Source organism: Hetaerina americana, unplaced genomic scaffold, assembly GCF_022747635.1.
Source record: "Hetaerina americana unplaced genomic scaffold, ioHetAmer1.1.p SCAF_1, whole genome shotgun sequence".
NCBI classification, from domain to species: Eukaryota; Metazoa; Arthropoda; class Insecta; order Odonata; family Calopterygidae; genus Hetaerina; species Hetaerina americana.
The window spans coordinates 73,691,925-73,705,496 of record NW_027286069.1 but is presented as its reverse complement, the minus strand read 5'-3'; the positions used below and the strand labels follow the sequence as shown (position 1 = coordinate 73,705,496).

The following is a 13,572-nucleotide window of genomic DNA, read 5'->3' as shown; positions in this document are numbered from 1 at the left end:
GCTCATAAAAATTTATTTTAAAGTCAACATAAATATGGGCACATTTCCATTTCAATGAAGCAATTAGGCGAAGTCGCGAATCCCCTTCGTTAAAAATTTTCACAGTCGTTGCCATCGTTAAAAATATTCACAATATTAATGAATCGTTCTTTCCAATCATGCACAAAACTAGAAATTCGACCCGGAAACTCAAAAACAGGTTTATTTGAAGCTTAAGTGGAGAGCTGATTAAAGTTACCAGTTCAGTTATAACTGACCTAGCAATTTTCACAGAAATACAGCACACAGCGCAGCATCGTGGCTTTAGGAGGTCACTGACCGGAAATCTTTAATAGCTGCGCGAGATAAACTTCATTTAATTCTTGAACATGGTTCTTGGTGTTGTGAGGTTTAAAAGTATGGTAGACGAGAGGAGATGATGAGCGCAGATTTGAGGCTTTTGTAATCCAGTTGCGGAAGAGAATGGAGAAAATAAGTTGGATAGGGTTGATGAAAAACAATGAAGTTTTAGATAGGGCTGGGGAAGAGAAGTGGTCGGTGGGGGATTCCGAAGAAGACAGAAATGCATCACGATTGTATTTGAGAGGTTGCGGATTATGATATAAGGGAAGTATAGAAGTGAGGAATAAAACTTTGATTTTCACATTGACAATTTATAAATTGCGCGAGCGGAATTGCAGTGTTTTACTACCCTTTTCTCACAATGGAAAAATTACACCAAGTGAAGCCAGTAAGCGTCCCAAATCAAGGAAGAATAAGTAGGAAGGGACTTTTTGTGCAAGTGAAACTGAGTGAAAGCTTAGAGGAAGTTTTACAGGAACCAATATATGTCGTAGATATCGCGGGAACTCACAAGGATACGAATACGTTTTTCAAGAGATCGTCCAAGAGCTCAATTTATGGCCAAGAGAGAACTAGGAATGATGACCGTGTCGTTCTAATTAAAACAGCTTATCGAACGATAAAAAATCATTTTCCTCGGAATTTAACTGGCATATCCCAGAAGACCATGAAACCGAATCTACCTACGAGATATATATCCAGGGTGACTAAAGTGGCGTAGTGGTGATAGGGCCGGGAATAATTCAACATGATGATATGCAACCCACGAAGCATGTTGATTCCGATATCAGCAGTATGCTGTACCAAGCTAAAATTTCCCCCGGATCTGCAAGAAACAATTCATAATCTCATGGTATTTTATGAGGGGCGATACCACGAAAGTCCAACGACTTGAAAACTATAGTATAAGTGAAAACTCAACTTTCAAAAATTGTTTCGTCTAAATGATTTTCCCTTGTGAAAACCAACCAATGAAATACGATGATATAATAGATGTAAATAAAAAAATATAATAGCAGTAAATATAAATAAAGCTTATCACAATAATAATACTTCCATTTATTTTATTAAGATTCATCACATTTGTCATCGTCCTGTGTGTATAGCACAGCTTAATAAAGCCTTAGACATATTAAATCATGTCCAGGAAAACATTTCTTATTAGACTGCATTTTGAGACTTCTAATATGTCAATGTTATAAGCATGCACACATTACATGTATACTACCGGTATAATACCTATTTATGCAGAATTAGAGTATTTCTTGTGGTCAGCATGTGAGTTGCATGACAAACCCCTTGGTTAAGGAACTACAAGAGTTTGTTATGAAAGTTAAATAACCAGTTTATTATACATTAAGCCATATATTAATACACACTTTGGAGAGAGGTTGGATGTCTAGGGAAGAACATACAAAAGTGACTTGGGAAGTAAGGAGGAGCGGAGGTGGGTGAATATAAAAAGAAAGGAAGAAGCATAAAAAGGGGGGATGAGACAGGTGTTGATGAATCTTAAAGGAAATCTGCGAGAGAGTGGTTATTGGAATGTAGGATTGAAGACAAAGACATCAGACCTTGAGGGCCCAGAAAAAATGTCATTGTGAAAATTTCTAGTACCTAAATTTTCTTACCTAAAGTTTGTGTATTCTATGAAACGGTACAAGAGATATTGCAGTCACTCTTGACACTCAACTAGGTCAAGATACCTACCCCTCCCCAAAATTTAAAATGAAAGTCAGTGTTCTCAGCGATATAAATGTGGTGAGACTTAGGAAGTTGGTTAGGGGCAACTTCCCCCTTTTCCCAATCACAGTGGCAATGACCATGGGGTCCAAATTATCCCACCTTACCTCCCGAAAGTCCACTCCTTTCTTTATGTTTTTTAGGTCAATAATGTATCCCAAAAAATTGATTTAGTTGATAGAGATAGGCCAAAGGAATGGAGCCATAAGAGACTATGCACTTCACTCATTGTCTCTCTATCACTGAAGATAATTGTAGGAAGCAGAATTGGCAGACTATGTTACTAAACGATAAGAAATTATCTCAATTATTGATGGAAATATCCATTTGAATACATTAATACAAGAGTTGTTATCCATCATTATATTTGATAAGGATCTCTGCCAATATGTGTCCTCATTAGATACCTTTAAATGAAGATTGAAATAACATAAGTTAAAATTCTGTCCTTCCCTAGGTACTTCTTCCTGAATATACCTCCCACATTTATTTATCTACATCATTATTTTATGCACATTCCAATCCTTGCATTTAAATTAATTTCATCAAATAAAATGAATGGTTTAATTTCAGAGGCTTAAAGGGTCATGGCCAGAAGGAAATTGTGAGGGAATGAGACCTGACTTGATATATTTCTATTGAGAAGCTATTTAAAACATTTCTGATTGGAAATTGAAAAAACAACTTAATTTAACTTGAAATTTTAAACTAGAACATCCCTTCTGAAAAATATCCTGTAATACACTACCAATTACTAAACAGATAAACATGATGTATGAATTCAATGGTATCAGGCTTAACTTTGTGAAAATTAATGTTCACTTTTTAGGTAAACTATGTACATTTCCATTGTAAATCTTTTTCATTGCTCACAGTTTCAACACTAGGTGACATCATCAGGTAACTGATGAAAATATACAGTTAACTTATTCCATCACCCTGAGGCATATCTAAAAAGGAAACATCTAGTTAAACTTTTACTTTCAACAGTTGAACGCCAATACTGATCTTGATTTCATGCTTAGTGCTCATTCTATCAGTTAAATTATAGTCGCCAAGAACAGTGCACTTGAAAACATGCACCAAAAGAGATGGGTGGGAGATCGGGATTATACTTAGTAAGGCTTTTATTATTTGTCTCGTTTTAAAGTAGTAATAATTATTAGGGGAACAGACCAACAGCCAAGGTCATTCCTGCTTTTAGGATTGGTGGGTAACTTGGTAGAGATAGCATTCACAGAAAATAGGCAAAGGAAGGGTGGAGAGTAATCCAGCAATAGCATCAGTCAACTCTTAAAAAAGGCACCAAGAGGTTCAAAATTTAAAATCCTGTCCAATGGATAGCATACTCCACATAGAACCCCAAGTAGAAATCAGAATAATACTGAAAAAATCCACACACCCCCCCCCCCGCCTAGATTAAAAAACAGATAATATTTTTTCCATATATTTGTGCCCAGTTTCTGTTTCAACAAGTGTTGTTTTAAATCACTTGTTTTGCCAGAAATTCTAGTTTTTTTTGGGAGATACATATATCAGTTGAAGGATTTTTCTCCATGTTATAACATCACTCTATTTAATTAATGATAAATCCCAAATATAACATCACAAGCAGTTAAGACTATCATCAGATAATTTTTCAGTCAGCGTGTCCATTGCCATTGGACCCACCATGACATGCCCACAGTATGGGCAAATATTCATTTGCGTAATAAATAATAAAATTTTCAACTTGAGCAAACAATGTTATGCCTTAACAAACAGCATAATTTTATGTCTTTACAATTTAAATTAAAACAGCTAAACCTAGCATATCTATATATTTTATTTGAAATACCATCATTAAAGGAATGAGATGTTATGCAAGGTCTTTCACTAAAAAGTATTGCACCATTATGGAATCAACACAATACTTGACTCAGAAAATAAAAAAATAGTTGATATTCCAATTCAATACGAATTGAAATGTGTATTCCAACTACAAATTTTCATGCCACAAAAATCATTACCTACTTCTTACCACAAAAAATTATCAGAGACTTGAGTTTTGACCTAATATTGCAACGCACAATTTTTCATTCCCAGCGGAAAAGTGAAGTGTTTATGGTTAGGAACCAAAATTCAACAAAGAAATAGTGCTAATAGTCGCAGGCAGGATTCCTCATTCAAATCCATTTTGATTTCATTACACAAAAATTCCAATAATAATGCGGTGCCTTCATTTATATTTCCAAATAGCATGTTTGCCAATCTCCATCTTTGTGAACCTCATATCTTCACTCTACTATCTCTTTAACACACCAATAAAAACAAATTCCAGCTGTCATAGCCATTTATTCAATGAAATATTTCAATGAAACATCAATGAATGTCAATTACATTAAGTATCACATCAAATCAATATGACAGTAACATTGAATAGTCTCTTAGAGGACAGAGTCATCATGTAAAGATCCACATATACAACTATTAAACAATATGTAAGGCAATCAATACACAGCCTCCAAGGAGCTCAAAATTATGATCCAACAAAGTTATGGGACACTTTATTTCTTTTCAAAATAGATTGATGAAATCTGAAATATGAAAGAAGTACAGACTAAATTCATTTCTATTTAAGGTAACCTCACTTCCAACGCCAAACTGGAATAATTGTATCCAGAATTGTACACAAGAGGCTAAAACTGATAAATTAAAGACATGAAAAATATTCCTTCAAAATATAATGTTGTGCCACCATATCCTTCATCTTTGATTTCAAGGTAAGAGCAAAGCTCGTGTCACTTCCCCGAGTCAAGAGATGACTGGTGGGGTTTTGGTCGAGGGCCAGGTGTGGGTGATGACGAGCAACTGCGGCTGAGGCCTTTCTGTGGTGGTGCCACACCAAGCAATGAGTTACCGGATGAGATCTGCCCTGCATCAGTTGTTTCCTCCCTTAAGCTTCCATCATCATCATCTAGATCAGATTTATCCCCAGAGGCCAAACGAGCCCGGAGGTTACCAGATCTGGACTCTTGGATCTGTTCAAAGAAGAATTCAGTTGACCCATTGTATCCAACGAAGGACTATTTTTGTTTATAAGCAAAATAAGGTAAATGAGAGCCATTTATATTTTTAGTTTTTTCCATCAATAGTTATTTTTTGTGGTATTAGCCTATACATTCCACCGGTGGTTTTTTTAGTAAGATAAATGTTAAGTGGATACAAACATTTTGGAGAATAAAATATGAGATATCTCATGTAACAGTATTTACAAATAAATTTTATTATGAATAAAAAATATTTAAAAGAAATTAGAAGCATGGTTACTTTCCAGCCGACCTCTTTAAATGTAGGATATTTCAACACTGGTCTTCCGGAGGGGAAGATTTGTTACCGTTAATTTAATACTTATACATTTTTAATCATAATTTGTTGAAATTAACTATACATGTGGAGGTAAACTGATACACTATGTACATACAGGAATAACTAATCAGATGGGATTCTTTAATCTGGACCTTGTGTTTTTTTTGTAATGGGTAAACTTTTGTTATTCAATTAGCAGGAAGTGTTGATGACACCAGGATATTTCCATTTAATGTCCTCATCTTATTTTGCTTCCATGAACTGGTTACAAAGCATATTCTTAACAGTGCCAGAAGTTAAGCCATTGAGAACCATTCATGCAATGACTACAGCTTTAATCGTTTAAATAAAGGTAATAATCACAACAAATATATTGAAATATACAAAAAAGAAAAAGGTAGATTCATCATAATGACATCCTCAAATAGGACCAAATGAGGTTCTATGACATTCAACAAAAAAATATGAAAAAGTCCTAAAATAGGGGAACGGCAGAGAATGAATACTAATTGCATACACTTGTTAAAAACTGTTAATAAATCACTCCACCATCAAATAAAAATTAATTAACCAGGTACATACCTATATTAGGGAAATTATCCAAAACATAGTTAACAAAAAATAACAAATATTCAGCTGATAAATCAGAATATGAAAAAAATAAATGAATACTTATTCATAGAACATCCACATCCCCCAGAATGAAGAGGCATGAGGTTTAATAATTTAAAACCTTTACCTTTAATTAACATAAAAACTTTTGAGAGACTACTCTAGAGTAGCACACAGGATGGCAACCTTCAAAAGACAGCCTACATATTGCAACTTAAAAGTGAATGGTAATGATGAAACAATTCAACAATAAAATACATAACAGCATAATAATGGGCTGAATAAATATAGAATTCTAAAGAGTGGACAGACTTCATAGTATATCCCATACCAGTTAGATCAAAATGATGAAACTGCAATAAATATAGTACTTATCATCTTATAGTAATCATCAGCTAAAAAATAAATTACAAACAATAAAAAAAGACACACATACATGTACATACCCATTAGGTTTTTCCCTTATGGGATTGGCAAAGTGAAAAAAGCCTTACTTTAACTTTTTTCCAGAAAGTTACTTCTTTTTACTGATTTCTTCCAAAATGCTCTATTTCCTTCAGTTTCTGGCAGACTTGTCTCATCTCTATCACATTCATAGATCGTATCACATGTGCTCCTCTGTTCCTGAGACTTGTAATATCATTTGTTTTGAGAGTATCATTGACCACATCCACCCATTTCTTTTCCATCTGCCCCTTCCTCTCACACAATTTACTCTTCTCTTACATTTCTGTAGGACAATTTGACCTTATCCACTCTCTTAACATGACAAATCCAATAAAGCATACATTTTTCATGCATAACTGTCTATTATTTGTGCATAATATCCACATGACCCATCCATTTTTTCATGATAAACTCATTTATTTCCCCATCTTACCAATTTTTACCACAAAGACTCCTCAAATACCCCCATATCAGTCTGCCAAATTTAGCAAATATTTATGGTTACGAAAAAAATATATTTTATGCCTAAAAAGACAAAACTCTTGGTAATGAAACAAAAAAGAATGATTACAGAGGCAATAGACATTTCCTATGCCAGACACATTACAAAAACCTACAAAACTAAACCCAAAGCAAAAATAACACTATATACTAGAATAAACACATATGTATTATATAATTTAAAGAAAGCTGATTTTTAATAAAGCATTAATAGTAAATTCAGTTTTGATAAACAACAGGTAAATACAAACTTAAATTAATTCACAGTTTAATTAATTTAAAATCTTTTAAAAATAATAATGTTGTACGTAACATCTTATCTTAACTGACGTATAAGTAAAGCATATTTTTTATTATCACAAATCATATTATTACTCACAAGGTATTCATCCTGCAAAAAAAGTTATTAGATATATCGTTTGGCTAAAATTTCAAAAAGAGAATCATGTAGACCTAATTTCACAAATCTTGAAATCTTACCTGTAACATGCCTGTACAAATATCATAAATGTGTGTATTTCCAAGAAAAAATGTCTATTAAAAAAAGAAGGGAATATCCATGATTATACCAAAAGACAAAGAAGTAAGGTGCATGTAATTTTACATTCCACTTCTTTGTTTCAAAAAGGAACCCTTTATACTGGCATTAAAATTTATAATCATTTACCAGCACGCGTAAAAGATATCAACTAATATCAGATATTTAAATCTAGGTTAAATATTTTTCAACCATGAATTGTTTTTATGACTTAAATGAATATTTTTTGCCAAGGTATGACAAGTGATAATTTTATTATAACCATTTCTCAAAATGCATTTATACTTTTTTTGATTGCGTGTGAAATATCTCATATGTTACCATCGTAAGATAACAAGATGAAAAAATAATAAATAAATAAGAGTAAAATTGGAAAAGAAGAAAGATAGCGTATTGCATATTTAATTAGTAAAATATTTGGAATCAAGCCAGTGATTTTATCATAATAGCTCTCCAGAACTATAGCAAAATGTTATGGCCCGTAACTCAGGAGACAACTCTCGTCTTCCTCATGAAATCAGATTGTCATAACACATTCATTTCATAAATAATCCTTCTACATAGATACACACAGATTAAATTCATTTACTTCATGTTACCACAAACCAATTGGGTTCAATTATGCATTTAAGCACGTCAGTCATCACAAAACACTACATAATATTTATGGAATCAAATTTTCCATTTAATCAATGGACAGGAAGAGTTAAATGACATTTTAAAAAATCATTCATATTTTAAAAATGTATTGGAACAAAACCACTTCTATCTTAAAACCCAACAACAACCAAATAGGTATGTCAGATAGTTCAAAATCAAGAGCATCAACCTCCCTCCCTCTACCCATCAAAGTGTGAATTCGAGAGAATTTCAGTCTGAAAATGATATTTAGAACTGCAAGGAACTCAAAAACAGGAGAAGGTTACCCGATAAGAAAATGTCAGAAATGGGAGACTTAAGCACTCCCCCTGGGATAAAAAAATTTCATTGAGTTAAATTTTACTGTAGTATCTTTAGGTATAATATTCACAATTTGAGGCATTCCATTCGAAGGATTTCCAAGCCACAACCATCAACTTAAAGTTACCTGACATCCATTATATTTGAGATTCTTTACCCTACTTGATAGTTCAGATTCAAATTCAACTTGTTTGCAAATTATATACTTCACATTATGCTTTCCCTCTGAGTCAAAAAGTTTCAAGATTGCAGATACCTCAATTATCATTCATTGTGATTCTAACATTTCCAGCTTTGATAAGTTATCATCTATTTTTATTTCTTTTTTGGCAGGTTTCACTGTTTAAATTTTATATACGATGGAATCTGGGGCTTAACACTCAGGATATATGAGAAATAGAATATATATTTAAAGCAACTGGAGAATGAAAGACAATCAAGCAAATTTACCTGATCCTCTCTTCCATATCCTTCTTTTATAGTGCAAGTCATCCCTCTTTTCCCAGCAAGAGTCTTCCTGTCATTGGCAGGATGGCCCTCCCTCTCAGTTACTCCTCGTTGAGAACTAGTTGGCTTGGAATTTGTTGCAGTAATGCCACACAATGTGTGAAGTGGGATTCGATAAAACCTAAAAGGTCTTGCTTCAGGAGAGGCTGCTGTACGATTGAAAAATAGGGAGTCATACATGAAACCATCCCTTCAATATTATATACTATCAACAGGCCTTAATGACACTCATTTTGTTGTTATCTTGATAGCATAACTGAACCTCTATTGCATGAAATTAGGGATGAGTAAATTGATATTTGGTAAATTTCATGTTTCTTGTTAAAAGACATAACTAGAAATTTAGCAATAATATTAATTTAATAACTAATGCACAGTGAGTTGGACCTGCTTTATAGTCCAGATATTACCTCTTAGAGCAATTCAATGAATTTGGTGATAAATTAGGTATTATAGGAAAGAAGTATTCATACAAACTGAATTAATTTTAGCTTCCTGGTTAATTTTTCCCAAAAGAACCTTAGTTATAGCACAGGCCACTAGAGTCACCTAAAAACTGAGTGACTGAACTAGCTTTTCAATATGACTTCTATCCATAGTATATATATATATACTATGGGTATACTTATATACATATATGTACACTATGGGTTACCTTTATACATGACCTGTTACCTATACATGAATTAGCCCAATAGCCTCATCAACGTGCACTTCATGAGCATCTACCAAATACAAAACACTTGATTGGTATTCCTTTATAAGGTGTGCTATCAAGTAGGTTATAATCCATGTGCATAATAATATGTTTCAACTTTTGAAAATAATCTCTTTTGCAATACAAAGAGGAAAATAAAATTAAAATGAAATGATGCAACCCAAATTTACCAGATAAAAGGAAACTAATTAAAAATAGGCATTGTAAAATTACAATAATGAAATTTCAAACATGTATTTCAAATGCATTATATGAATATAAAAAACAAAAAATATAGCCATATAGATAAAAATAATCAATTCATGTACTCGCTTCAAATACAGCCCATTAACACCTTTACGCACTAAGTCACACTCACAATGAGGGGAAGGAGGAGGAGATACACTGGAGTCCTGTTCCAAATCCCCTCTGGAAAGAATTGGATTAGCGCTTGGGTGTGGAAACTGCAACCCCCCAGCAGTTGATCCACCAGCAGCAGCAGAACCTCTGCTGTTATCCACCACCAGATGCTCTTGTTTCGTTTGGAAGAATTCTGGTGCAGTGGTTGCAAAGAATATATCATTCTGAAAAATGAATTCAATTGTTCATTACAAACAGAAAATATTGTAGGTGAAATATAAACGCACCCTACACATTTTCCTAATGTGAACCAACCAGGATGGATAATTTTAACAGAGGCAAAAGAATGACCACAAATAAAAGGACTATAAGGGTTGAAACAAGGATTTTCTAACTAAAATGGAAAATTTTGAATTCCCTTAAGAATATTTTAGATATTTATACATGTTTGAGTAGCCCCTACTCACCTCTTGAAGCTTAAATTTGTAAGAAAACTGATTTAGTAGGTTTTATTTTACATATATATTCGAACATGAAAAACCCACCACATGGTGAACAAATATTCATTCACATGGAAATAGATATAAGGAGAAGGGGTAGAAACACACAGAGGATGTACACAGGAGAGGTGGGGAAGGCAGAATCGAGCAGATCAAAGCACAAAAGTGTTTCCCTAACCGATACTTGAACACCGGATCTTTTGACTTGCACAGGTGATGCTCTAAAAATATATATATAAAAAAACACTAAAAATTTCCTCCCAAAGAGGGATAAACTATATTATAAACAATATATTAATTTTATTGTGCATTTTTCTTAACTGCCTAAAACTATTTCCTCATTTCCATCCTCAATTGATATCCTCACCTGAAGATAAATGTTAGTAAATAAAAATTTTTAAGGCATGGCATTCATGTTCATCACTCTGAATAGGCCAAAAAAACCCTCTCTCACCACAAAACAATACTAAAAGTCAACAGTTCTGAGTGATAAAAAGGAGGTCAGACTTTGTTGGTTGAGGGAGCAACTACTCCTCTCTTCCTCATTACCTATACACATAGCAGCATAGTTTCTAATAACTAACCCAGCAAAGGTTTTCTTTGTTGTTAACTACAGAAGGAAAAGATTATCTGCCCATATTCAATAGATGAGATCACGTAAAGATATATTAGCAATTCTTTCACCAAAGGAAATAAAAGACAAAACATTAATAAAGATAAAAGTAATCACAAAACATTCTTCACCATAAACTACAAACATTGTCATTAATACTCAATACAGAGCGCATTACCATTATGAAGAACAGCTTACATTGATAAATATAGAACTAATTTAAGTGAATTATTTAATACCAAACACAATCAAAAACTATTACTACACAAGATGCACATTTTGTAGGCTACTTTTCTTTGGAAAAACGTATCAATACATCAGAATAGAAATATATGACAATGTTTTCCAAAAGACATAAGTTAACTTACAAAATAAATGTGTGGTATCAATCATGTTTCCTCATGTTGTAAAACATATAGCAATGTAGAGGTAAAAAAATTACGTACCTTTGCCGAGATAAGTTTCAACTTTGGCATGGGACTAGTATAAACAAGATTGCCATTAACAATAAGTCGAATCTCCAGGCAGTCTGTTGTCAAAGCCAAAACATACGGAAAGGCCACAACTGTAAAAGAAAATTATGTAATTTAAGTTTTACAAATTGACACAGGATATAATTTAGCTATAAATAAATATATAACATTTTCTCATCACAAAATAAAACAGTTCATCAAAAATACTTGTAGTAATAGTTACTCAAATACGAAAAACCAGTTCAACTAACTACTCATCAGTTAACTAGCACAGCAAACAACTGAAGATTATCTATTTGCGAATTAGCAGATACATTGCATTATTTTAATCTGATGCTGTAGCACTTATTCACTCATATTATACATAAGTCTAATAAAATCAAAACAAACACACCCTGATACATTTAATTGAGAAGGAGGTATTTATTCCAGTTAGAGCTAAGAATAATTAATCTTCACACTTCTTCATACTATTATTAATAGTATTCTCTTGTCTATCTTTCTAATCATCTCATCTACAATTCATGGTTTCTAAATCCTTTTTCTTTATTTCATCGAGTCTTTTGCAGATTACTACATAGCTTTTTTGATTTTTCCCATTTTTCCTCTGTAGCACCCAGCCCCCTTTCTAATTTGATGCTGCACTTCATTTGTACCAAATTATGATCAGTTTCAGCATCTGATCATGGTAAAGTGTGAATTAACTATGCTGTCCCTGAATCTGTACCTAATTATAATAGTCTAATTGATGTCATTTGAGTCCCTGGGAATTTTCTATGCACACCTATGCCTATTATAATGATTAAGCAAAGTTTTGCTATGGTTAAACTCTGTCTCCTACAGAACTCTATTGCTTTCTCCAAACAGCCATTCCTAGTTCCTAAATCATAGTCCATTAATTAACTACTGCATACACCTTTGTCTAACATCACTACCCCATCACTATCATATGTTTCCTTCCAGGAGAGGCCAGGTGCCTTTGCAGCCGCCTAATTGAGGAGCAGAGGCTGCATGGACTATTATCTATCTGGATCCTACACTTCAACCAGGATAAATTATTATTTCTCCCACCAGCACAAATCTAGGGATCATAAGAATGCATAAGCCGCACCCTTTATTTTTGAAAGAAAGCAAAAGAGGTAAGACCTGTGAATCTAATTATAAGCAAAATAACAAAGTATAGGCTTACAAAATATATCAGTACAACATACATATATGATTAATTAACATTGACATCACATGTTATAAAAAAAATAAAAGCTGAAAACATTCTGAGCCTCTTACCAATATCATTTGGCACGGAATTCCAGTGAAAGTCAAATTCACTGTTGACAGGTCCTTCTTGAAGTAGCTTTTGAAAGTGGCACGTATCTAAAAATAAAATAAATTTTGTAATAAAGAAATGAATTCATTGCATTACAAAACAAGCTGCTTAGGTTTTGTACTAATATACTTCATATCAAATGGCATGAATTAATTTATCATTTTGGTAGAACTTGTACAGAAAATAATATTATAATGCATATATAATCAGTACAAAAAATAAAATTATGGCATATGCAGCTGAAATGACGTTAATAAGACTTTAGACTTTAATAAGATAGTTAGATGAAATCTTCGAGATATCTCAATTAAGTATTTTTTCTATGGACATGCAGACAAAATTTAAAAATCATAGTAGTGTGTTTGGAGCTATTGTGTTTCTCTATCACAATCCTTTTGCCACAATTGTCCAAATTCAACTTTTATCTGGGTGGTTTGTGATGTATTGTTTAATAAAAATCCTAATCACCAAAAGTAGTCCTGATTACTTCTACTAACCATGACAAACTTCTTCCATTCTCTTAAATATCATGTCTGTCATATTATGTGTCCAGCCTTATAAAATCAAAATGTTGGAATGAAATCTTTGCTGAAGCTTTAATAGTTCA

The 13,572-nt window shown here is 33.0% G+C and overlaps 1 protein-coding gene across 6 annotated transcripts in view; it reads right to left on the bottom strand.

The window, feature by feature from the left end:
* Positions 1–4,419: 4,419 nt before the first annotated feature.
* The window catches only part of LOC139693309 (GTPase-activating Rap/Ran-GAP domain-like protein 3), a 303,563-nt gene continuing 294,410 nt past the window's right edge, over positions 4,420–13,572 (bottom strand). For 4 of the 6 annotated variants that reach the window (XM_071591455.1, XM_071591440.1, XM_071591425.1 and 1 more), the window contains 5 exons: positions 12,926–13,012; positions 11,615–11,733; positions 10,075–10,279; positions 8,942–9,147; positions 4,423–5,105 (listed from right to left, as the gene is read on the bottom strand). In XM_071591455.1, coding sequence (XP_071447556.1) covers positions 4,866–5,105; positions 8,942–9,147; positions 10,075–10,279; positions 11,615–11,733; positions 12,926–13,012 — 857 coding nt within the window. In that variant the 3' untranslated portion in view covers positions 4,423–4,865. Of the gene's footprint in view, positions 5,106–8,941; positions 9,148–10,074; positions 10,280–11,614; positions 11,734–12,925; positions 13,013–13,572 lie in introns of all 6 variants that reach the window. The other 2 variants (XM_071591446.1, XM_071591465.1) reach the window with 2 other exon arrangements.